The 23,783-nt window shown below is 37.2% G+C and overlaps 1 protein-coding gene across 1 annotated transcript in view; it reads left to right on the top strand.

Annotated features, from left to right (window-relative positions):
• LOC103263058 overlaps window positions 1-8,870 on the top strand; it is a 32,343-nt gene extending 23,473 nt beyond the window's left edge. The window contains 2 exon segments of the mRNA XM_021713750.1: window positions 7,976-8,056; window positions 8,058-8,870. Of these exon segments, the coding sequence (XP_021569425.1) occupies window positions 7,976-8,056; window positions 8,058-8,870 (894 nt within the window).
• Window positions 8,871-23,783: the final 14,913 nt, after the last annotated feature.

Raw genomic sequence — 23,783 nt, 5'->3', positions numbered from 1 at the left:
TCTTTAAAACATTATCTATTGAAAATCTGTCTCATGTCAAGCCCACACTACCTGGTTGACTAATTTACTTTTGTCTAGACTTAATCTAGTTCATCTCTTATAAAAATGAACTCATGAAATAGACTCAGATTTTTTCTCTGTGACAAAAGAGAAAAAAAAGAGGAGAGTGAAGGCAATAATATCTTTTTCTCAATGTTCACATGGTGAAGAAGAACAAAAAGAAAAGCTTTGTTTTGTTTTGTTTTTTCTTAACATACATTGTAGAGAATGTTCAGAGACACACTGGTTCAACAGTGCTAAGCAGATGAGGTACTGGGAAAGCAAGTTTTTCCTTCTCACTCTACTTCTTGACTATAAATGGTATATTAAAAACTTGATCATATTATGAAAATTTTAATGGGTAACTTGTAATGAAAAGGGACAGAACTGATAGTTATTACAATTATCTATTTTTAGCATATTAATCCATTAAAAATGAACACTATTTGGTAATGTTAATATATGTCATCGTGGTTCTGCTTATGCTCCATTACAGTTTTAAGTAAACGTTCCAAATGAATAAAAAAGTCACAGAGAAAAGATTAAAGAGACAAACTCAGGGACAGATTTCTATTGGTGTTTCTCCTGCTATTGATATTGTTATAGTTGTTTTTGTTACTATTACTTGAATTATATTATGTTAAATATCAGGTGCTGTTTATGCATATTTCTTTATACTATGTAGAATGAAAAAGGCATCTACTATAGTCGGATCTGATAGAAAAGCTTTATCTGAAAGGTCTATATATTCCTAATTACATACAATTTGAAGCAACTTTGACTATCAGAAAGAGTTTAAAGGGATAATTGACTTTTTTTTTTTTTTTACCTCAGGCAATCAGAATAACAGGAGCATATGGTAGGGGGGGAAAAATCACCTGAGAGATTATTTTGCAGATAACTTGAATGAGCTTTTTGCTAAAACCTTAGTAGACAGGCATCATGCCTAATGGACCCAAAATAACATTCAATTATGCTTAAAAATGCATTTGAGAGTACATACCTGTCCTTTCCGAAATGCAGTACAATGATCCAAATGATAATGGAAAGTCTAATTTTACACTCAAAACAAAACTCATTTCAATAAACAGAAAACTGAAATTGGTAAAGAGAAAACCATTAACCAACCTAAAACAGGGGATCATCTTTGTGTATTTCTGTTGCCTTGATACAAACTGGAAGATAGCCTAGCACACTGAAAGAATCCTTGAACTTGGAACCAGGAGACATGGGTTTAGCCTCTGAGCAAATAATTCTTTTGTGTGCGTGTATGTGTTGGAGTCTCACTCTGTCACACAGGCTAGAGTGCAGTGGCACACTCACAGCCACCCCAACCTTGACCTGCTGGGTTCAGGTGATCTTTCTGCCTTAGCTTTTCAAGTAGCTGGAGCTACATGCACGTGCCACTATGCCTGGCTATTTTCTTTTAATTATTTATTTATTAATTTTTTAATTGTAGAGATGAGATCTCCCCAAGTTGCTGGTCTCAAACACCTGGGCTCAGGCAATCTTCTCACCTCTGCCTCCCAAAGTGCTGAGATTATAGGCATAAGCTACTGTGCCTGACAAAACAACTCTTGATCTTATTGTTTTAACAAAATATATCAGGGGTTCTCAACTTGGAGGCCACACCAGTGTATGGCCTGTTAGGAACCAGCCCACACAGCAAAAGGTGAGCAGCTGGGGATGGAGCATAACTTCATCTGTATTTACAGTTGCTCCCCATTGCTTGCTTTACTACCTGAGCTCTGCTGCCTGTCAGATCAGCACTGAAAAGCCAACTTCCATTTCCAACATTCTGTCTTTGTGAAGTAGGGTTTTCTGCAGTGACAGCAGCCAGAACAAAATTACAGAGTAGACTGAAGAGAAGCAACACACTTCAGGTATCACTGCCGCCCACCCCTCCCAGATGGGATCATCCAGTTGCAGGAAGAAAACAAGCTCTGAGCTCCCACCGATTCTTCATTATCGTGGGTTGTATAATTAGTTTGTTATATATTTTACAATATAATGACAATAGAAATAAAGTGTACAATAAATGTAATGTGCTTGAATCATCCTGAAATCATTCCCTCTACCCTCCCAGTCCTTGGAAAAATTGTCTTCCACAAAACTAGCCCCGATGCCAAAAAGATTGGGGACTGTTGCCAACCTGAATGCTTGCTTTTCTCAAAGCAACCTTTGAATATTTTCTGCACTTAGAATTTCATATATTAATTTAATCCTCACAGTAATTGTACTATACAGGCCATAGTTCTCTTTAAGTATCATTATTTGTGTATATACTTACATATAAAATTACCTCTAGCTGACAAAACTTAGACTCAGGAAGTTTGCAAAATGTAAACTCACACAGCTACAAAGGTGAAGAGTTGGAATTAATCTTACTTAAGAGAAAGATCCTGCTCTTAACTTATATCAGTACTATGCAATAATGGATAAATGAAAAAAATTAAATATAAATCAGAATATGTATGTATGTAAAATATTTTATTCACTTAATGCTATCTGTAATGAAGTAGTTGCATAATTAATTTTACTAAATCATGCACATATCTTTTCATTATTCTGTGTGAAGAATCAGGAAGTGCATATATAAAGCACTTTGCATATTCTTATATTATTGTTTTCTGAAGGAAAATAAAATGCTTGATTTGTGAGTCATACAAGCTGTTTTCTTCCTTGAATGTTACTGTTACTTGAAAGAATGAATGATAGATAAATGGTTATTTAAACTACAACATTTGCTGATATTTTCTCTGAAATGAAGTAAGTCTGTGACTTTAATGAAATCATCAGACATTAATTGTTAAAATTCAAGTTTTCAAGTCATAATTAAAGCTTTGCAAAATGTGTATAGGTTACTGTGAGCTTGACACCTTTCCAACACTTAAAAGACTTTTCGGGTGAGATCAGTGGTGATATTCAAGATTGTTGTCTCTAGATATTATATAACAAATTGTAACAACATTTGGAAAATCTGCCTAATTCAGTGAATTACTATTGTTCAAATAACCAATGCATGATGTTACAAAATCTTGCATAGGTAAGTAATCCATTGACAGTATAAAATAAACCAATAGATTTTAAGGTGAAGGCTATAAAATGTTCACTGATAGGGTTTCAGATTCCATATTGTAACTAATCTTCATCAAACTCCCAGTTCTATAGTTTTTATTCTTCCAAAATAGAATATTCACATTTATCAGAGACTACAATTTAAGTAGTACTTTCCTTTCCATCCACATATTGGTATGGGACTGCATTTTCCTCAAATACTTTAATCAAAGCAACAGATTGAAAAACTGAAGACAATAACTGTTGAAGATTCCAGTTCTTTTCTATTAAACATATTACAGAGATTTGTGATATGTAATATAATGTCACTCTTCTAGCTTTTTAAATGATTTTTAATTAAAATATGTAATTTAATTTAACATGTTTGTTACGGTTACTATTTTTAAATAAATTAATAATAGATATTCTTTAAACTTCTTTAATTTCTAATGAGGTGTCTGTTGATGGATATAACCTACATAAAGAAAAGTTGTATGGCATCGCCATTAATTTCAAAGTATGTGTAGGGTCTGGAGATAGTGTTTATGACAATGACTAACTATAGAACTATAGTCAAATGCTTAGCCTCAAACCCAAACAGTTAATTGGCAAGTAAATGCAAACTAGTATTAGGAAATAGCTCTGATCTGCCTTCCACAAATGTGGCAACTAAGGTAAGGTAAGGTAAAACTTTCAGGAACACATACCTACTGGGTGATAAATCTTGCTTTGTATATAACGCCTAAAGCTAAAGCTAATAATCTTCCCTTTCAAAACTGTAATTGGGTGTACATGTTTGAGCAGGGAGGGATAATTGAAAAGAAGGGTGGACAAATGAGGTATTAGCAGAAACCAAGAATCAAGTTTATTTCAGTTGTTTTGAATAATCTTTACAAATGAATTTTTCTACCCTTGCTTTTACCCAGAGTGAACAGTGATTTATCAGACCTCTTGGCAGGTCACCTCCTCATGGCCACCTCCCATGAATTCCTGAGAACAGCTGAGAAGTTGTCATTTGCAGCTGTGAAGATAGACTTTAAAACACTGAAATCTAACAAATAGAACTTGAACTTACTACAGTATTATGAAATATATCTGTGGCAAAATCACTCAGAAGAATATTCAAAATTGTTTTCATTTTTGAAATGAACTCATTGCCAAATTATTAACACCCTGTGAATATAACCTTGACTTGAAGAATTCTGGAATTTCTTAAATAATCTTTTTTATTTCATTTTGGAGACCACATAGGTATACAGTCATGAAACTTTCTAAGTCCATTTTTACTGAAATCACAATGAAAAGATAAACAATAGAAAAAATGAAAATAATGCATAAAGCGAAACTTGATCAAAGTTAATTTCTAGGAATAAATATAGAATCATTTAATAATTTCAAAGACCTACTTCTAAGTACTTGTTAGAATATTTTAACTTAATTATCTTTGAGATTGCAAAAGTGAAAAAGTACAGTTTTTAAAACCTATGACTTTGGTTTTTCGTTCTTTTCACATCTATACATATTAAATATGTTGTGATTCAAATTTAAAATGTGTATACTATTTGAACCAGCAATTTCATCTTGGATATTTTCAAAAAAAAAGTTTAACTGATAGAATAAAGATAGGTCAAATATATTAATTGCAGCATTATTTATATTATCAAAATTATGAAAATGCAATATATTAGTTTGGAACAAAAATGGCAGTTAATAAATTTTTTGCAGGAGACATGCGTTTTTAACAATTTTAAATAAAAATTAATGCACATATACCGACTTCAAGGACATATAATTTTATGGAGTAACACTAAACGATTGTAGAACTATTGAATAAAGAAATGATTGTTTATTTATGTCTCCATTGTCCAATATGACTTTGTTCTCAACTACCAGAGACCTAGACTCAAACCTAGAATAAAGCCATTCTGGTGGTTCAGAAATAGCCTAAACCCACCTTTGCCATGCCTACAAAATTAGATTCAAAACTTTTATAATGAGCATTCTACTCCCTCCATGATCTTATGCCAACTTATTTTTATTTGTACCCAGATGCAACAGCACCCCTCCTGACTTGCACACATGGAGTTACTGCCCCACTTCCCCATCCTCTTTCAGCTGCCATGAAACATGGTACAAAGGATTGTCTCAGAAAGATGGTCCTGTTCATTTCCCACTTCACCCCCCCCCCAACTACTTGTGCCATCTTGGGAACATTGCCTAACTTTCCTAAGCTTCAGTCTCTGCAACTGTAAAATATGGATGATAAACATGCCTATCTCATAGAGTTGTCATGAGAACTAAATAATATTTTATATGTAAAATGTTTCACCAGGTCCCAGTTTTGGTCTGTGAAGGGAAGTAATTTGTAAACAAAAACAAATCAAACTCTTTCAAATAATTTCCCTAAAATTCTATAATTGCAGTTATTTACTAAAAATGTTAGGTTGAGGATTTGTAAGTTCCCTGGTATTACTTTCCAACACTAAACTAAAAAAAAAATGGATAATAACGTTGATGTAGTCCGCAAGCAATGTCTATCCCCTTGCCTCATTATGATCTTGATGAGATGCTTGCCAATATAAAATCATGACAAAGCTATTTCATGGGTGTGCACCATGAGAAAACCACTTCAACTTCAATTTGTTTTGGCTTGGTTTCTTTCACAGGTCATTTTTTTGTTGGTTTCAAAATTCAGTGATATGTCTACTAAGTCATCTGGCCTCCTGGGCAATCATATCTTTCTGTAAAACCATCAAACTATTAATATTTTACCAAAAAGCGATCAGTAATATTAATGTAAAATTTCCTTTGATTTCAAGTTCCTCTAATATATATTTTTGTCTTTCTTTTGTTAGCTCCACATTATATTTTGTCTAATTGGCATTCAATAAAACACTCTGAAAGAAAATTGATTTTGTTATAAATAATAGAACTTTTTCCCCATACACACTTTTAACTTGGAGATAAGCTTTTGCTTTAATGTAAAGAAAAATAACAATAAACTGCAAAAGAAAGACTAGATTATGTTGATGTGAATTCTATTTACTACTAACAGGAGTACTGATTAAAAATTGAATAGTGTTAGCAACACAAACAACTTTCCACTCCATAGGGGTAGGAGGGATGAACAGAAGAGGATTCACAATTATGTTTAATCTTTATTTTTGGAACATAAATACCCATTGTATGCAGCACTTATATTTTCAGTCAAATTTCCCATATAAAAGCAAGGTTTCAACTATATGTCAGTAATTAATTTCCATTTTTAAATAAGACAGCCTGATAGAGTTAAGAATTTTCAAGGAAAATGATAACACCACTTTTCCAAAGGCTAATTCAAAACAGAATATTTAAACAGGAAAAGTCAACATTATGCTGAACCTAATACGTCCCTGTAAGAAGTTAAAAATCCTCTTATTTGGTAACTTAGAGTTTTAAATTATTTTCTGTACTTCTAGTTATAAACTAAAATAACAGCTGCATTTACATAATAAGATTTCATTTTCAAGCTGGTATTTATTTTAAAACCAGATCAACACAGGTCTTAGGTTCACAAGAAATGCCCTTCCCTGCCTTGTCAGTTCAAGGCAGATGTTTAACATTGTTCAGACATAGTGTTTTTTTAAGGTTTAATTTCCATTCAGTTCCACTTTTCAGAAGAGCAGTATTGCAACTTAGAATTACCACAACACAAAAAATCTCAGCCATATGGTAAAAGCTGATCCAAAAACAAATGAGTAACATCAAAACCAGGCCAAAAATCATGTCCAATGAACAACAACCAAAAAAACCTCTAACAATTTCAACGGAAACTCCTACACCAATTTGAATCTTAAACACGACACTAAGGGTGGGGAAGGCCATTATTATATTAACTTTGTTAAGCACTGAAAATTTGGGGACCAAGGTGAGCTTTCTATTTCCCCGTGGGAAAGATAGAGAATTTTAAAAATTACAAGGATACATTTGCTACTTAGTGATCAGTGGTCTCTAAAGTTAAGACCTATTGAAAGCATAATCAGATTAACAGTCAAACAACTTCCTATTTACTTAAATCTGTTCTGTCAACTTTTGCTTAAATAAAACCTAAAGGAACATTACAAGGATACATTTGCTACTTAGTGATCAGTGGTCTCTAAAGTTGAGACCTGTTGAAAGTATAATCAGGTTAACAGTCAAATAACTTCCTGTTTACTTAAATCTGTTCTGTCAACTTTTGCCTGAATAAAACCTAAGAAACATTCTCTTTCAATATTATCATTATCTATTCCATCAGGTCGTATAAAGGTGGGAATGAAATTAACCATTGTAAACCCGGCTCGGTGGCTCAGCCTGTAATCCCGCGCCTTTGGGAGGCTGAGGTGAGTGGATTGCCTGAGCCCGCGGGTTCGAGACCCGCCTGGGCAGAGAGATCTCATCTCTACAATAAATCAAAAAATCAACTAGGCGTGGTAGCGCGTGCCTGTAATTCCGGCTACTCGGAAGGCTGAGGCGGAAGGATTGCCGGAGCCCAGCAGGTCGAGGCTGCGGTGGCCGGGAGCGGCCACTGCACTCGTCTGGGCGACCGAGTGAGACTCCAACTCAAAAAAAAAAAGAAGAAGAAGAAATTCAATTGTAAATGGGAAAAAAAAGACACTGACTTTTTAAAAAATAAGGAATTTGCTTAAGCCAATTGTTTAAATGCCCAATGTTCTTTGGGTCTAAATTAATTTCTGATAAGAGATATTTTCTTTTTAAGTATGACAGTATTCTGATCAGAATTGACATCCAGTAAACACTGAATGTCTAACACAAAACCTTGTATTATATGTACTTCAGGAAGTAGGGAACAAGTCCCACATGCATTGATGCTGCTATAACAAACTCTTTTACAAACAAGAGCCTTGGCAGTGCGTTGGGCGGTCCCACGGATCTGTCTCTTGCTTCAACAGTGTTTGGACGGAACAGACCCAGGGACTCCCTCTCTTCCAGCCTCCCACTGCCCTCCGATCTCCTCTCTACTTGCAACCTCTGAGACCACCTTCTCGGCCACCTCCTGTTTCTGGGACCAGCGACCACCGTTTTTGCAGTTAGCTCCTTTTTGCCGACCAACCCTGAGCTCCCAGGTTCGCCAGAATTATTCCACCGAGGTGGAGGCAGCCGTCAACCGCCTGGTCAATTTGCATCTGCGGGCCTCCTACACCTCCCTCTCTCTGGGCTTCTATTTCGACGGCGACGATGTGGCTCTGGAAGGTGTGGGCCACTTCTTCCGCGAATTAGCGGAGGAGAAGCACGAGGGCGCCGAGCGTCTCTTGAAGATGCAAAACCAGCGTGGCGGCCGCGCCCTCTTCCAGGATACCCAGAAGCCCTCTCAAGATGAGTGGGGTAAAACCCTGGATGCTATGGAAGCCGCCATGGCCTTAGAGAAGAGCCTGAACCAAGCCCTTTTGGACCTTCATGCCCTGGGATCCACAGACCCCCATCTCTGTGACTTCCTGGAGAACCACTTCCTAGATGAGGAGGTGAAACTCATCAAGAAGATGGGTGACCACCTGACCAACCTTCGCAGGCTGACCCAGCCCGAGTCTGGGCTGGGCGAGTATCTCTTCGAAAGGCTCACCCTCAAGCGGCCTCTGGGGGGGCCCCCTCTCAAAGTATCAGGGCTTCTTCTGCCAGAGCCTCCCCCTCCAGCCACTGGGCAGCTTTTTAACCACCCTGGACCACATAAAAATAAAGGTTTTTGCAGCAAAAAAAAAACAAGAGCCTTGTATTTTCTCAGTCTAAAGAGTCAATGATGTATTATTTCTGGCTCAGGTATCTATGAAGCTCAGGTTAAATTATCTAATCAACAATATTTTATTTTCCTTATCTACCCCAAATAAGCGTGAGTTCGTTATACTATATGGGTTCTTAACACTATACTCATAATGTAATAGTGTTAAAGAACATGAGATTCAAACTAAGAGGGAAATCTCAAGACAGGTTGCAAACATGTGGAAGAGAATGCCAAATAAAGTGAGATCAATCACAATGATATCTCTAACTAGAGGTGGTGGAAGCTGGGGGTGTGGGAGACGCAACTGATCTGGACCACCTAGTTAAAAGTTCAAACCAGTCAAAGCTGAGAGAAGATGAAGACCAAATGCAAAGTCATTATCCCATCAATCTCTCATCTTACTGAAAAAGTGAGGAACATGAACTCTGGAAGTAATTTCTTTCCCTCTCACCTAGGTGGACTCTACAGAAAGAAGCATCAGTAAGTTTTTAAGGAATTGTGAACGCAAAGATAAGCTCACAGCCAAAGATTCCAAATTATCTGAAAAGTGTGGAGACCATATAATTACATAACAAACCAAAATACACCCAAGAAAATAGTAGTACTAGCAATCAGAAGAAGACATTAAAAGAAGTATAATTAATTAAAGTTAATTAAGCAAGGACGAAGATGGAAGGAAGGAGAAGAAATGAGAACGAAGCAAGAACCAGATCATGTAGCACTTCCTAGGCCAAAAGAAGAATGGGCTTCTTTCACTTGATAAGTGAAGCCATCAGAGGGTTTTAAATAGGAAGTCCAATAAAGTATGAAACAAAAGCAAATTGCCATTAGGATCCATTAGAGATTTTACACACACACAGACACACACACACACACACACACACACACACACACATGCATCTACACACACACATATATATATGTTAGATTTAGATAAATAGACACACAGAGTAGATAAAGATACAAATGTAGACATATGTCAGAAAAATTGATGGATAGGTCAAATAAAAGAATGGTTGTAGATGAAGTTAAAATTGATGGCCTGAAAACACTATGGATAGTAGATACCAAAAATCTATAATAGCTCAATAGGAATGCCAAAAGAATAGAACAGAGAACATGGAATTAAGGATGGTAATTATAGAAATGACCAAATAGTTATAGATCATACCTAAGATGCCATCAACAAAGGAAGTACTATAAAAAAAATGTTTAGGCAGAAATGGAGGAAACAACTGCTTCCTGATTGTATTATACTGTTTATTACACTCTAATTCAAATATGAGGGGGTGCCCCACCCAAAAAATGGAGCTATCTTTTAGAGGGTCTCTTGCTAGGTAAGTGTTCTAGGAACTCACTGACATCATTGTGGGAGCTTGTTGTGAGAGGCTACATTCAGTTTCAGTGAATTTTGTTTTTGGAGATTCTTTCAACACATCTGTCCACTTTATGATAGGTGATTTACAAGTGCACTTGCCCACATTGAACTGAGTGTTCAGCAGTTTTTGGTCAAAAACAGCATGACCCCTGTGCCTTCCTATTCGCCTGATCTCGCCCCCAGTGACATTTTTTGTTTGTTTTTCTGCATGAAAAAAAATATTCAAAGGGAAACGTTTTGTCAGTATGGAAGAGATGAAAGAAAAAATGACAGAAGCAATGAAAGACATCAAATTGACTAGTTCAAAAACTGTTTTGAGCAGTGGAAAAAGCATCTTCACAGGTGTATGGCATCATTCAATGAAGACTACATTGAAGGTGACTGAAGTTTAAACAATTTTTTTTTTGAGTCGGAGTCTCACTCTGTCACCCAGACTGGAGTGCAGTGGCCACTCCCGGCCACCGCAGCCTCGACCTGCTGGGCTCCGGCGATCCTTCCGCCTCAGCCTTCCAAGTAGCTGGAACTACAGGCGCGCGCTACCATGCCCAGCTAATTTTTGATTTGTTGTAGAGATGAGGTCTCATCAAGTTGCCGAGGTGGGTCTCAAACCCACGGGCTCAGGCAATCCACTCACCTCAGCCTCCCAAAGGCGCGGGATTACAGGCTGAGCCACTGAGCCCAGCTAACAATTTTTAAGTAAATAAATTCCATTCTTGTGTCTCCCCTGCTCCATATACTTGTGTGTATTGGGAAGTATTATGCAGACAGAATGAGAGGCCAGAAGGTGATCAGGCAAATTCTCTGGAGGACTATGAGACTTTTGAAAAGAAACTTAAGTAATGAGTCAAATGAGAAGTTAGTAATGTAAGGAAAGGCACTCTCAGTGAATGATCTTAAATTTGAAATGAGTTGGACATGTTCAAGGATTATTAAGAAAACCACTGTGACAGTGGCAGAGCAAGCAAGGAAGAAGATGGAAGGAAGGAGAAGAAATAAGAACGAAGCAAGAACCAGATCGTGTAGCACTTCCTAGGCCAAAAGAAGAATGGGCCTTCTTTCGCTTATGATAAGTGAAGCCATCAGAGGGTTTTAAATATGAAGTCCAATAACGTAATATATACTTTAAGACATCACTGTAGATTCTTTCTGGAGAATAGAAAACAGCATGGAACAATGAGGGAAGTATATTGAAAAATGATCATACTCAGTGATCTATCACAGAAACAAAGTACAGAATACCGTATGTTCTCACTTATAAGTGAACCTTGAACAATTATCATAATACTATAGGAAATAGATTGGTAGTAGTGTAAAATTGGCAGGAGGTGGGGTTGGCAGTTGAGGGAAACTGCTAGGGGAGGGAGGGGCATACCTCATCAACAAGGGTACCTGCCTAGTCAACATCTGTATCCCTAACCCTGAATTATACCCCACATCTTTAAAATAAAATTTTTTAAAAAATGTATTTTTATCTTAATTGTTTATTAAGTCAGCTTGATTTATCAGTATTTATTATTTAACAAAAGTATAATGTAAATTTAATGTGAATTTCAGCACTATTTTTAAAATAATTCTTTCTAGTCAGCACATGTTATTTATGCAATGCTATTTATGATATATGATTTGATTTTTTTTCCTCTTGACTAGCTGGAATAGCTTTATACTAATCTCTAAACACACATTCATCTAATTTCTTTGACAATAAATAGTAAGACTTTGAAAAATGTTTTCCTAGGTTTGGAGGTAAAGGGATTAGGCTGTTAAAGAATGAGAAAACAGATGACTCTCAGACAAAAAGTCTTAATTTATATTCATTGATTGGTTTATATTAATGAGCCAATTGTTATAACAACAAAATGAGTATGTACTACATGTAGATTAATTTTAATCTAAATATCATGGCAATTTATTCTGAATTCTGAGGAACTATGTTATCTTTAAATGTTACATTCACCAATGACAGAAGCCTCTCCAAGTAAGAGTCACAGAATAGTTGTGTTGAGTTATTGCAATGTGCTAACCATTATGCAAAGTGTTTGCATGCTTCATCTCATTAAATCCTCATGACTATTAGATTTGGGTATTGCCGTTCCTGTTTTACAGGTGAGGAAGCTCTGTCTCAGAAAAGTTGAGTCATTTTTTGTTGTTGTTTATAGTCAAATGACTAATGTTAAACTGTTTTGGCCTCACAAACCAAACCAGCTGTTCTCTCCCTCAGGTCAATCAGACACAAGATGCAGAGGACTGGGAGAAATGGTTGTTTAATCTGATACCATGTAATCAGGGAGCAAATCAGTGTGTTAACCTGAAAAAAAAAAAATCACTCCCTGACAGTACAACTTACTCAGAATTTATACTCCATAACCCCCTCTCCACCCCCAAGCCTAAACTAACAAGTTATGAATCAAGATCTCCTAAGCCCTTCACCAACCACCAAGGCCGAATTAACAAAGGCTATGGGCAGTTTTGACATGACCCAAGATCTAATCATGATGATAGTTCCTTAAGGAGAAATGAGAAATTACAGCAGTCAAAAAAGTTACCTTGGTACATTTAGATAAAAAACTTCAAACAAAACATAGTAAATATACAAAACCTCTGTTCCCAGAATTATTGTCTATAATAAAACCTGATATACTACATCACATAAAATAAAAATGGCAGACCTGATACCGATTTCAGCCCAGTTACTAACTGGTGGTGTGATTTGGAGTGAGTTACTGAAACAGTTTAGGGTACATTTTTATCTGTAAAAGTATAAATGTAAAAATTCACCTTTAAAATATTGTGGAACCACTGCTATGAAACTTGAAGGGCCAAGTATATACAGAGATGACTTCATTTCTAATAAAACTATAATGTCTCACTTTAGTTCATACTAGAGAAGAGTTGAAAGTGTAAGTCAATTGAGATAACTAAAATTTATTTGTATACAATTATAAAGGTTTGAGAGGAATAAAAATTTAAAATGTCAAATATATTGAATCTAATAAGAAGATGTCTTATTTCAAGGGCTATTTAAAATTTCTAATTCATTTTTGCATCAACTATTATAGTGTGAGGTTATGTTTCTTGATTAAGGAGGGTGCATTTCCCCCTTTGTAAATTAAAGTTTTATTTTGAGCATTTCAATATTTGAATAATAGAAGGAAAAGTCAAGTCGGTCAAAGTTCTCAAACATTAATTCGAATTACCCAGTAGAAAGAATCCATGGTTAAGGTTTCTACATTTGAAAAAGATCTTGCACAAAATTGGAGAAATGTTTATTTTAGTAGAATAAAAATGACATTGTAGCTCCCTGATGGAAATAATCCTGAAGTCAGATATAAACAGACTCTGAGAGGAAAGATAAAATGTATTTAAACTAAGTTATAAGGGCATAAAAATGTAATAGATTTTGATGACATCATAAGTTTTGCAGCAGAAGTGGGAGATTTCAATTTGAGACTGCGATTTTATTTTTATTTTCTTAGGAAAAGAAGAAAAGTTTTCTTAAATGATTAAAAACTGGCCATAAAACGTTCAAGAGAAGTAGAAGCCTACAATCAGGGATTTGTTTTAGTGAACACTTCGAGCTTAGCCTTTTCAAAAATATGTTTTCCTGTCATCAACTTATCTTAAGAAACTGTGGACTGGGAATAAAGGTGAGGCTGACAGTAGAGACCAAGTCGGAAGTGACCGGGAAAGAATTCAGATCATATGAAATCTCTAAAATGTTTTAAAATAAAAATTAAGATTGTGTTTTAAAATAAAAATTAAGTTTGTGCTGTTTATACTTTAGCTCCGGGCCATGTTGTAATAAATAAATAAGACCTGTTACAATGAAGTGGGCTTTCTAATATTCCTCTCACTGGCTAAAGAGTGATTCTGTTTTCCCAATTAACTGTGTTGTTTCGGTTGAGATTCAGGTGTATAAATAAACTGAAAAATTAGGTAGGCCAGGAAAGCAGCATGCTTTGCTTCCTTCTGCCTGTTACTTTAGAAAAACAGTACTGCTCCCAACCACCACTAACCATGTTTCATTCCATGGGTGGCAATTCTATTTCTTTTTCTTTGAGGCACTTGGGGGAAAGACTGCTCCTATTTTCATGGGTGGGTAGGTCTCTGAAGGTAACATGACTTTCATATGATGGCAGCTCAATGGTGAAAGCAAATGAAGAAATCTGTACTCCCTCCCCACAGATCAGACCCCCTCCACGGTGTCTGGTGGAGATTGGGTCTGATCTAATGCCTTTTGGTATTGCTCAGTCTACACAAACATTCATATCTGAAACCCAGCCAATCATAGCAGTCCCTGCCCACAAGCATAATCACAGGCATTTCAGAGTTTAGTCTTATGCTCTGACTGTTAAGTTTGTAATGAAAATTTGCTATTTAATGTTTGCAGAATGAAGAAGTTTAACTGGCCAGGTATATTTTTGCCAAGTTGCCAACTATTCTCAGAACCTAGGAGGCTTTTTTGTTTTGTTTTGTTTTTAACAGTGACACTTTACTTGCATATAGTTCAGTTGGTACCCACTCTTTTTGATCATTTGACATTCCTACAATAAGAGTTGAAGCTTACAACTTTAATGAAAACTTTGTCATCGCCAATCAAAACTATAAATCAAATTAAATGCAGTCTTCCTTTTAAGAATCTGATGAGTGTTATCCTCTTAAAACTAGCTTATATTGCAAAACATCTACTTTCAAGCATAACGGGTATAAATCAGAATGAATGACACACTTGTTATAATATATTCCATTATTATAAAAGTATTTTAATTTGGTGCTGTGATTTTATTTTTTAAATTTTTTTTTAAATTTTTTATTTTTTGAGTTGGAGTCTCACTCTGTCGCCCAGACTGGAATGCAGTGGCCGCTCCCAGCCACCGCAGCCTCGACCTGCTGGGCTCCAGCGATTCTTCTGCCTCAGCCTTCCAAGTAGCCGGAATTACAGGCATGCGCTACCATGCCCGGCTGATTTTTTTATTTATTGTAGAGATGAGGTCTCGCTGCCCAGGTGGGTCTCGAACCCGCAGGTTCAGGCAATCCACTCACCTCAGCCTCCCAAAGGCGTGGGATTACAGGCTGAGCCACCGAGCCCGGCTTATTTTTATTTTTTTACTGCCTTCCTCGTGTATTATTTGCATACCATTTGGTCAAACCATATTTATTGAAATTAAAGGAGGTAAGGGGCAGATACAATTGTGTCCTGAGCTTCAAAAGATTTCTAATATTTTACAAAGGTGAATTTGCAAATTCTGAGAAAACACAGACATACACACACACACACACACACATACATGTACACACACAAAAGATACATTTCTGTGGATATAATAGGTAAGTGCTTTTTGTTTTCTTGACTGTAACTGCTATGACCGAATGTGCACTGCCAAAATTAATATATTAAAACCTAATTCCCCACTCAGGCTGATGGTATTAATAGGTAGAGATTTTCAGAGGTGACTAGGAGCCCTCGTGATTGGAACTGAAACCAGCCCAACTTCCCCAATAGTCCTAATGGTTACTGTCTCCTTTTTTGAGTACACATAGAAATTGGCCCTTCTAGACTTAAAGCTTGGAACATGCATTTGTCTTATCCAAATTTCTTCTTCAGAAACCAGCCTTCAGGCCTATAGTATCAAGAAACAGAAAATCACCAGATCACCACATCCAGACAATGAGATGCCAGACCCCACGTTTGCCAACTTCTTTTCCTTACCCCTCCCCAATTGCTGTTAACCAACTCCTCTTTCTTATCCCTTTTCTAGTTTCTGTTTTCTACTTTCCTGCCCTACTATCAAAACCCTTGACTTCAGTAGATTAGGGAGACGGAGTTGAGAATCAATCTCCCATTCGCCTCAGTTTGTCCTACGCAATAAAACGTCTTTCCTGGGAATACTCATCTCAGTGACTGACTTTCTATGCCATGAACAACTGAATGCCAACCAAATCCCTGACATTTCAGTAACAGGATTAGTGCTCTTATAAAAAAGCCTGTTTGTACCTTCTGCCATGTGAGGACACAGCAAGAAAGTGCCATTCATGAAGCAGAGAGCTCTTACCAGACAGCAAATTTGCTGGTGCTTTCATCTTGGACTTCTCAGCCTCCAGAACTGTGAGCAATAAATTTCTATTATTTATAAATTACTCAGGGTCAAATATTTTGTTGTAGCAGCCAAAACTTACTAAGATAGCACCCATATGAATAGAGGCACTCTTCTCCAGGTTCATATTCTGTTTTACATAGTCTAGACCTTTAAGATCCATTCCCAGGCAAATTTTTCAAGTTTTGATTAGTACAAGTTAGCCTGGCCTATAGTTGTATGTTAAGTAATTCCTTTGTTGCTCTATCAGGAACATTATTTTCCTGGTCAACACAACCTGCCTTATATGATTTGTCCAGAAACAATTAGGAAAAGCAGGGCAAAGTAAAAGTGAGTAGAACAGGCATCACCTTGTGAGTCACCAATCTTGAGTGAATTCTTTGCGTAGTTTCAGGCGATGAGACGATGAGATGCTACTCTCTTCTGTTAAGATGGGGGAAGGGGACTTATTCCTACTGGCTCATATGGATCAAGATTCTCATGTTCATTCTCCCAAATATCTCCATCCAGGCCCAGTATTCTACTCCTCCTCTATCAGGGTCTAGAATTCAGTGTAGAAGAATTTGTCAGAAATATAAATTTAACCTCCTTTTGACTTTAACTTTCTTACTATAAAATATTGAGCCTGATTTGCAACATATTATGCTCTTCAGAGCATAATAAAAAGTGTGTCTTTTTAAGTGCTTCAAAGAATGACTTTTGGCTATTATTCTGCAACCTTATTTGATAACCTCTATTTTCTTACCATAAGCCTATCTGGCTACTAACAAGTAACCAATTTCATAAACTTATCAATATAATTTACCCCCCGTATTTTATGAGAAAAGATACTACAAAACCAATGCATTATCTCTTCGTTTGGACTTCAATCCACCACTGGTGGTGAAAAGCAAGGTGCTGATAATCTCAGCTGGCTTCTTTGGATTTTGGAAACAATGCTGAAAGGAGGGACCTCAAGAAGCTTAAAATAAACTTAGTTCACATTTTGCCTCAGCAAAGTCATTTTTGCTTACACTGACACATTTTGAATCTAGCACAGATTATACATAGATAAATTTTCAATAGGCAGGTTTTAGGAAGTGTTCAGACATTTTACTGCAGGCCAAGTGGGCAGTCTAACCCACCACCTTGGCAGATCTCCATGAGATGCAAGACGCAGACAGCCCAACCTTTCAATTCACAGTTTAGCATAATAATCTCTAAGAAACTTTCAGGTTCCTTGTCAAAAGCAGAAGGAGAAAGATCACCCCTTAGCTGGCTAAAGTCATAAAAAATGATAATAAAACCACCTTTTTGCTATGGAGCTTGTGCATTGGAAACATCTGACAGATCTTTTGCAGAAAAACCCGTTTCCTTGTCTCCTCCCATCTAGCCCACCACCGTGGCAGCAATCATGTGACTAACTCACCCATCTGCCTTCTGTCCATTAACTTATGTCAGTATTTACCTGCCCCATTTTGATGATGTGGAGCAGACCACTACCCAATCACCTTAATGACCTTCCCCCATCAAAGGGAAGGATTAAAAGGACTCAACCAGGAGCATCCAGTGGCCATTGCCTTGCTAAGCTATGGTGTGGCCATGTGCTCTCTGAGCTATGACCAGGGCTTTGGCCCCCTTCCCTACCTTAGGGATGTGAGTCTTTCTCTCTCTCTCTCTTTCTCAGTCTCTCTCTCTCTCTCTCTCTCTCTCCCCTCTCTCTCTCTCTCTCTCTCTCTGTGTGTGTGTGTGTGTGTGTGTGTCTCCTTAATTCAGTTTTAAAATAAGCTATATTTTCTAATCTGACTTCTGTGCAATTCTTTGCATCTTGATCTTGCATGTGACATCAGTACACACACCAGACACCCACAGCCCCAGCAGGCCTGACCTGACATTCTGGAGGTCTTGCTGGGAGTGTGCCCTAACATTTTTGGAGGTTCCACTGAGATCTAAAAACTGCATACAACACTAGTGATATTGTTTTATTCAATGTAATGGGTAATTCATAAGGCTGTCAGTTTTGAATGAGATCCATAGCAAGAGAGTTCTGCAGTAGTTTCAGGTTATAGTATAAAGTACTCTTCCACTTTGTTCAGATGACTTGCAGCTCTTATGGTACAGGAGGACTTTTTGGTAGATAAAAACATTATGACTAATTTCTGTAAAGCCACAGACAAAAATTACTGCACAGACTTAGGAAATGAAAAAAAAATCATATCTTTAGCAAAGAACTAGTCACATCTGAAAAGCAGATTCTTACATGCAATTAAATCCTAATAGAGACTAAGCACCAGAACATGAACTATCAAGGGACAACGTAATAGGATGTTGATCTAAAGGTGGGTCCATGAACCAGGTCCAGGTACTTTCCTTCTCCATCAGATCATTGTAGAAATGTCCAGTTCTCCACTCTCTTTCCAGAACCACGAAGACTAAAGATGATAGCAAAGGGAAGGAAGTCTGTACACCAGAGGTAGGTGGCATGGGCATGCCCTCTTCATCTTCGAAACATAAACAGTACGTCACTTCCTTCTTGTTTTTTGAACCTCTCTAACTTTCCCTTCTACTACCAGCCAGTAGTAATTCTCCACTGTTCCCACAGGAGACAATTCTCTGCCATCACATAACAAGGAAATCCTTTGCTTCTGTTCCAATAACATGCCCCTCACTTCCTTCTGAGCCTGTACCAGAAAGGCTCATACAACTCATATTTCTACTTATAATCATTTGAAGACAACTTAGGCATTCTCTATCATACTTTTCAAAATATTTCTCAAACTTTTTCCCACCTCCATCTAGTTGGCGTCAAAGTCACCTTCATATTTTGTGTGTATTTGTTAGGTGCCGCAGCTAATTCCAAATACCAATATCATCTACGCCAGTCAGAGTTCAACCAGAGATATAGAACTTTTAAGATTATACATGTGATAAGAATCTATCTTTCTTGATAGATTGATGAATTTGTGGGAGGGTAGATAGATAGAAAACATGGTTATAAGGAGTGAAGAACAAAGTCCTAAATCCATAGAATAGGTGGTCGGGAAGAGGCAGCCTTGAACCCATGGCTTGACTGATGCCATCGTCCACAAGAAATGAAGGTTACAATCAGGATAGAACTCTATGGGAAACAGATTGAAGTTGTTATCCTCCAGGGGAGTTTATTCTTTCTCTCAGGGAATGTCAACCCTACTTTCAAGGCCTTCCAACTGACTCACTTAAGCCCATTCACATTATCCTGGATATTCCCCTTATTCAAAGACAGTGTATTGAAACCCTTAATTATATCTACAGAATTCCTTCACAGCAACATCTGTATTTGTGTTTGACTATATAACAAAGTCAAGTTGACACAGCACAACAGCTACCACAGTAATAGTGTTCTTAGTACTCACTCTTAGTACTCACTCCTCCCAGATGGACTGAAAGTGTCCTACTGTAAGCATTTGTGGTTCTTAGGCCAAGAGTTTTTCTCAGTCTATGCTCTGGACAGAATGGAAATATTGGGGAATTAACAGCTCTGGAAAGTGTCCTCAGCACATGAGAAATGGAAATTCAAGGATAAATACATCAGCTTCCACACTCGATAGGTGCTCTTTTCCAGTAGGCCTGAACTCCAGAGACCTTCACCTGTATTCTACTTGTCACTTCCTTCCCTTCGATCTTACCTTTCCACTTCCCTATAATGATTCCTGAAGGTACCTTCCAAATAAACCATTGGCACTCAAATTCTTCCCTCAAAGTTGAATTCTTGGGCAACCCTTCCTAAGATACCTCTCTTCTCAGTATTCTCCTTTCACTAACTGCTAACCAAATTAGCATTATTGATATCAAACATGCAAATCAACTCTCGTCAACTTAATAGGTAGAGACTTTGCAGCAAGACTTTCAGATGACTCTATAAATGAATGGAGAGCTAGAGAATTAGGTTTAGACAATGATAGAAATTGAAGAGAAGTGAGTGGTTGAAACCATAGCCATTACTTTCCCTTTAAAAACTGTCTGCTTAGAAAATCCCACTCCCTGGAAATTCACTATAGTATCTTGACGCTACCTTCTCAAAAGATTTATCTGTCCTTGTATCTTTGCACCACTTTCTAATATCCTGAGTGGGACTCAGATGCAGGGTCAACATGGCCATACCTTGGCAGTTCTGGGTCAAGAAGAGTGTATACCTCATCATTACAAGATAGAAAGTTTAACCTGCGGGGTAGCTAAAGGAAGACAAACATTCTCCATATTCACAGTAGCCACTTGCAGTAGAGAGCTTGGCATCTGAGTGGTCTTATTTTAGTACATGCAGTGATATTAGTGTAAATACTGAAACTTTTAAAATCTAAAAATGCATTTATTGGGATGGTTTCCCACTCATCTTGATTGGGTTGCTTTTAGTGCTGCTTCCTCCTTAAGGAACATCCTTTCTATGAGCCTTGCTTTTCCTCCTGTAGGTTGACAGAGGACAGAGGAGAAGCCAACACACAAAACTACTGTTTGTGCATGGCTGAAGATCATGGTGATATTATAGAATCCTGGGCATTTCACGTCCATGAAGTAGGAGTTGGGCCACAACAGGCGTTTCTTCTTGTGCTTCCTCTTCTCCTCCTCTGAAGAGGGATGAAGGAGATCCTTTGCTAGAGGCATGTTCTCGTGGGTAGGTCAACACCACCGAAAAGGCAAATACTGAATTCTTAGGAAAAAAATTCCACCTTCCATCATGTTTGTGGCAGAACATTGTCATGTGAGTTCTGGGTATAAATTCCACCTTCCATCATGTTTGTCATCAGAACATTTTCACATGAGTTCTGGGTATAAACAAACACAGCAAGGTTGTACACACATATGTATACACCTACATACAAACACATTGCGGGAACTGCTTGAGGTAAAAATTATTTTATATGATTTCAAATAGTGACTAATTTATTCTCCTTCCCTCTTTATGTTAAATAACCTTGAAAAAAACCCTAAATATCAGGTATAATTGCTTCAGAATGGTATGTGTTCTCTAACAAGATGTAATTAACTAAAGTTACAAGCATATTTTAGATCACTCAAAATGAACTAGCTATATTTGAATTTCCCTAACACAAGGGAAAAAAAAGAAAGATATGTAAATGATGAAAGCAAAACTGCGGTTGAAAACTGTTTAGGTCATGGTTAGGTTAAATCTAGGGTGAAGCAGAAAGAAGGGTGAGAAAAAGTGTAAGTGGATGATACATATGCATGATGGAAAATTATGCTGCCATAAAGAAAGACAAATATATAGACTTTGCCGCAACTTGGATTTGTAGTAGATCATACTCAGTGATTTATCACAGAAACAAAGAAGAGTTCCATATGTTCTTACTCATAAACAGAGCTTGAACAATTATAATGCTATAAGAAAGCGATTCGCAGTAGTAGGAAACTGTCGGCGCGGCAGGGGCGGGGTGGTTAGGATTGGCTGTTGAGGGAAACTGCTAGGAGAAGGAGGGGCATACCTCATCAACAAAGGTACCTACATGATCAATGTTTATATACCTTACCCTGAAATGTACCCCACATCTTTATAATAAAAATTAAAATTAAAAAAATAAAAACAGATTCCCATCTCTAAAACTACCCGAAAAACAGCCATGTATAAACCTACATACATACATGTTGTGGGAACTGCTTGAGGTAAAAATGAGAACAGTGACTTTTGATGCCTGTCAACCATATTGTTAAAAAGAAGAAAAAAGAAAGGGAGGGAGGGAGGGGGAGAGAGAGAGAGAGAAAGAGGGAGAGAGGGAGAGAGAAAGAAAGAAAGAAAGAAAGAAAGAAAGAAAGAAAGAAAGAAAGAAAGAAAGAAAGAAAGAAAGGCATAGAGAAAAAGGGATAGACAGACTAACACGACCTACATTTTAGGCACATGGAAATTTTAGATAAGCATTTTTTAAAGCACCGAAAGCTCACATGCTTTGCAGGTGGTTTTTATAAATTCCTCCTTTATTACAAAACTTAATACTCCCCTTCAGTGTTCCTACAACCCCCCAAAAGCAACTTTCTCACATCTTCCAGACAGAATACATGAGACCAAAAGTCTCACAAATTATCTTTTCTATAATTTAAAGGGGTTTAATGACATCTGCTCCTAGGTTTACAAAATCAAAAGAACGGAACAAATTTTATTACTACAAATTGTGCTGAGGACTTCGTTAAGTGATGGGAACATAAAACCAACTAAGAAACTTAGAGTTTAGAAAAACACATACACAGATAGTTACAATACAGTGCAAAGATGTTATTAATAAGGCATGGACAGATTTCTAAAGGGAGAAACACATTGCTCAAGGAACCCAGTGAGTGCATCATGACCCACCGGCGGGAAAATCTTTCAATGTGTCATAAAATATACAGTTGCAGAAACAGAGACCAGGTCAGGGAGGTCCTCATGTGCAATGTGACAGAATGTATATAATGATAGGTGGTGAGGCAATATTAAAAGGCTTCACAGTAGGACCATATCATCAAATCTACATTTTAGATGGATGGAACTATAGAGTACACGTAAGGAGCAGGTTTGGAGATACAGAGCACAGGTCTTTGCAGCAGTTCAAATGTGAGTAAATAATACCTAAACCAGAAAAGAGGTGGTATGAATCAAATAGAACAAATAGAACGTATACATTTAAAAATGCTTCAGAGCTAAAAAAAAAAAAAAAAAAAAAAGAAACAGACAGAGAAAGGGGGACACTTATACACTGTTGGTGGGAGTGCAAACTATTCTAACCTTTATGGAAAATAGTGTGGCAAATTCTAAAGGAACTAGAAATTGACCTTCCATGTGATCTGACAATTCCTCTTCTGGGAATATATCCTGGGGAACATAAATTGTTCTACAAAAAATGACACCTACACATGCATGTTTATTGCAGCACTAGTCACAATAATAAAAACATGGACTACTGCTCCTTGAAAGTGGACTGGATAAAGAAGATGTGGTACACGTACTTGATGAAATATTACACAAACATAAAGAAGGACAAAATCATGGACTTCGCAGGAAATGGGATGGAGTTGGAGATAACCATACTTAGTAATCTATCACAGAAACAAAGAACTGAATATCACACATTCTTACTCATAAGTGGTACCTGAGCATTAACCACAGTAACACAAGGGAGGGATCGGCAGTGGTGGGACACTGCTAGGAGGGGATTGGGGCACATGACACCATAAAGGGTTCTTGGTCCTAAGCCGGGGGAAGTGAGGAACGATGGGCCCAAACTTTATCTGCGCATAGATTACTTATATACTGAATCCTGACTTGTACCCTACATCTCTATAGTAAAAGAAAATAATAATCGGTTTAGTTTTTGGTGCAAGTGGAAGTGAAAACTTCGTTTCAGACAATCCCCAGTTCTCTAACTAGATAAGTCTGTGCTAAGGTGAGGTATCCGTGGTGTACCAATGGAATCACAGCAACCAATTCTGTGGGAGATGAACCATTCACCTTAGATCCTTT

This window comes from Carlito syrichta, unplaced genomic scaffold (assembly GCF_000164805.1).
Source record: "Carlito syrichta isolate Samal-C Ts95f unplaced genomic scaffold, Tarsius_syrichta-2.0.1 Scaffold304711, whole genome shotgun sequence".
NCBI classification, from domain to species: domain Eukaryota; kingdom Metazoa; phylum Chordata; class Mammalia; order Primates; family Tarsiidae; genus Carlito; species Carlito syrichta.
Note: the sequence above shows the minus strand (reverse complement) of the source record. Positions and strands in the feature narration are given on the sequence as shown.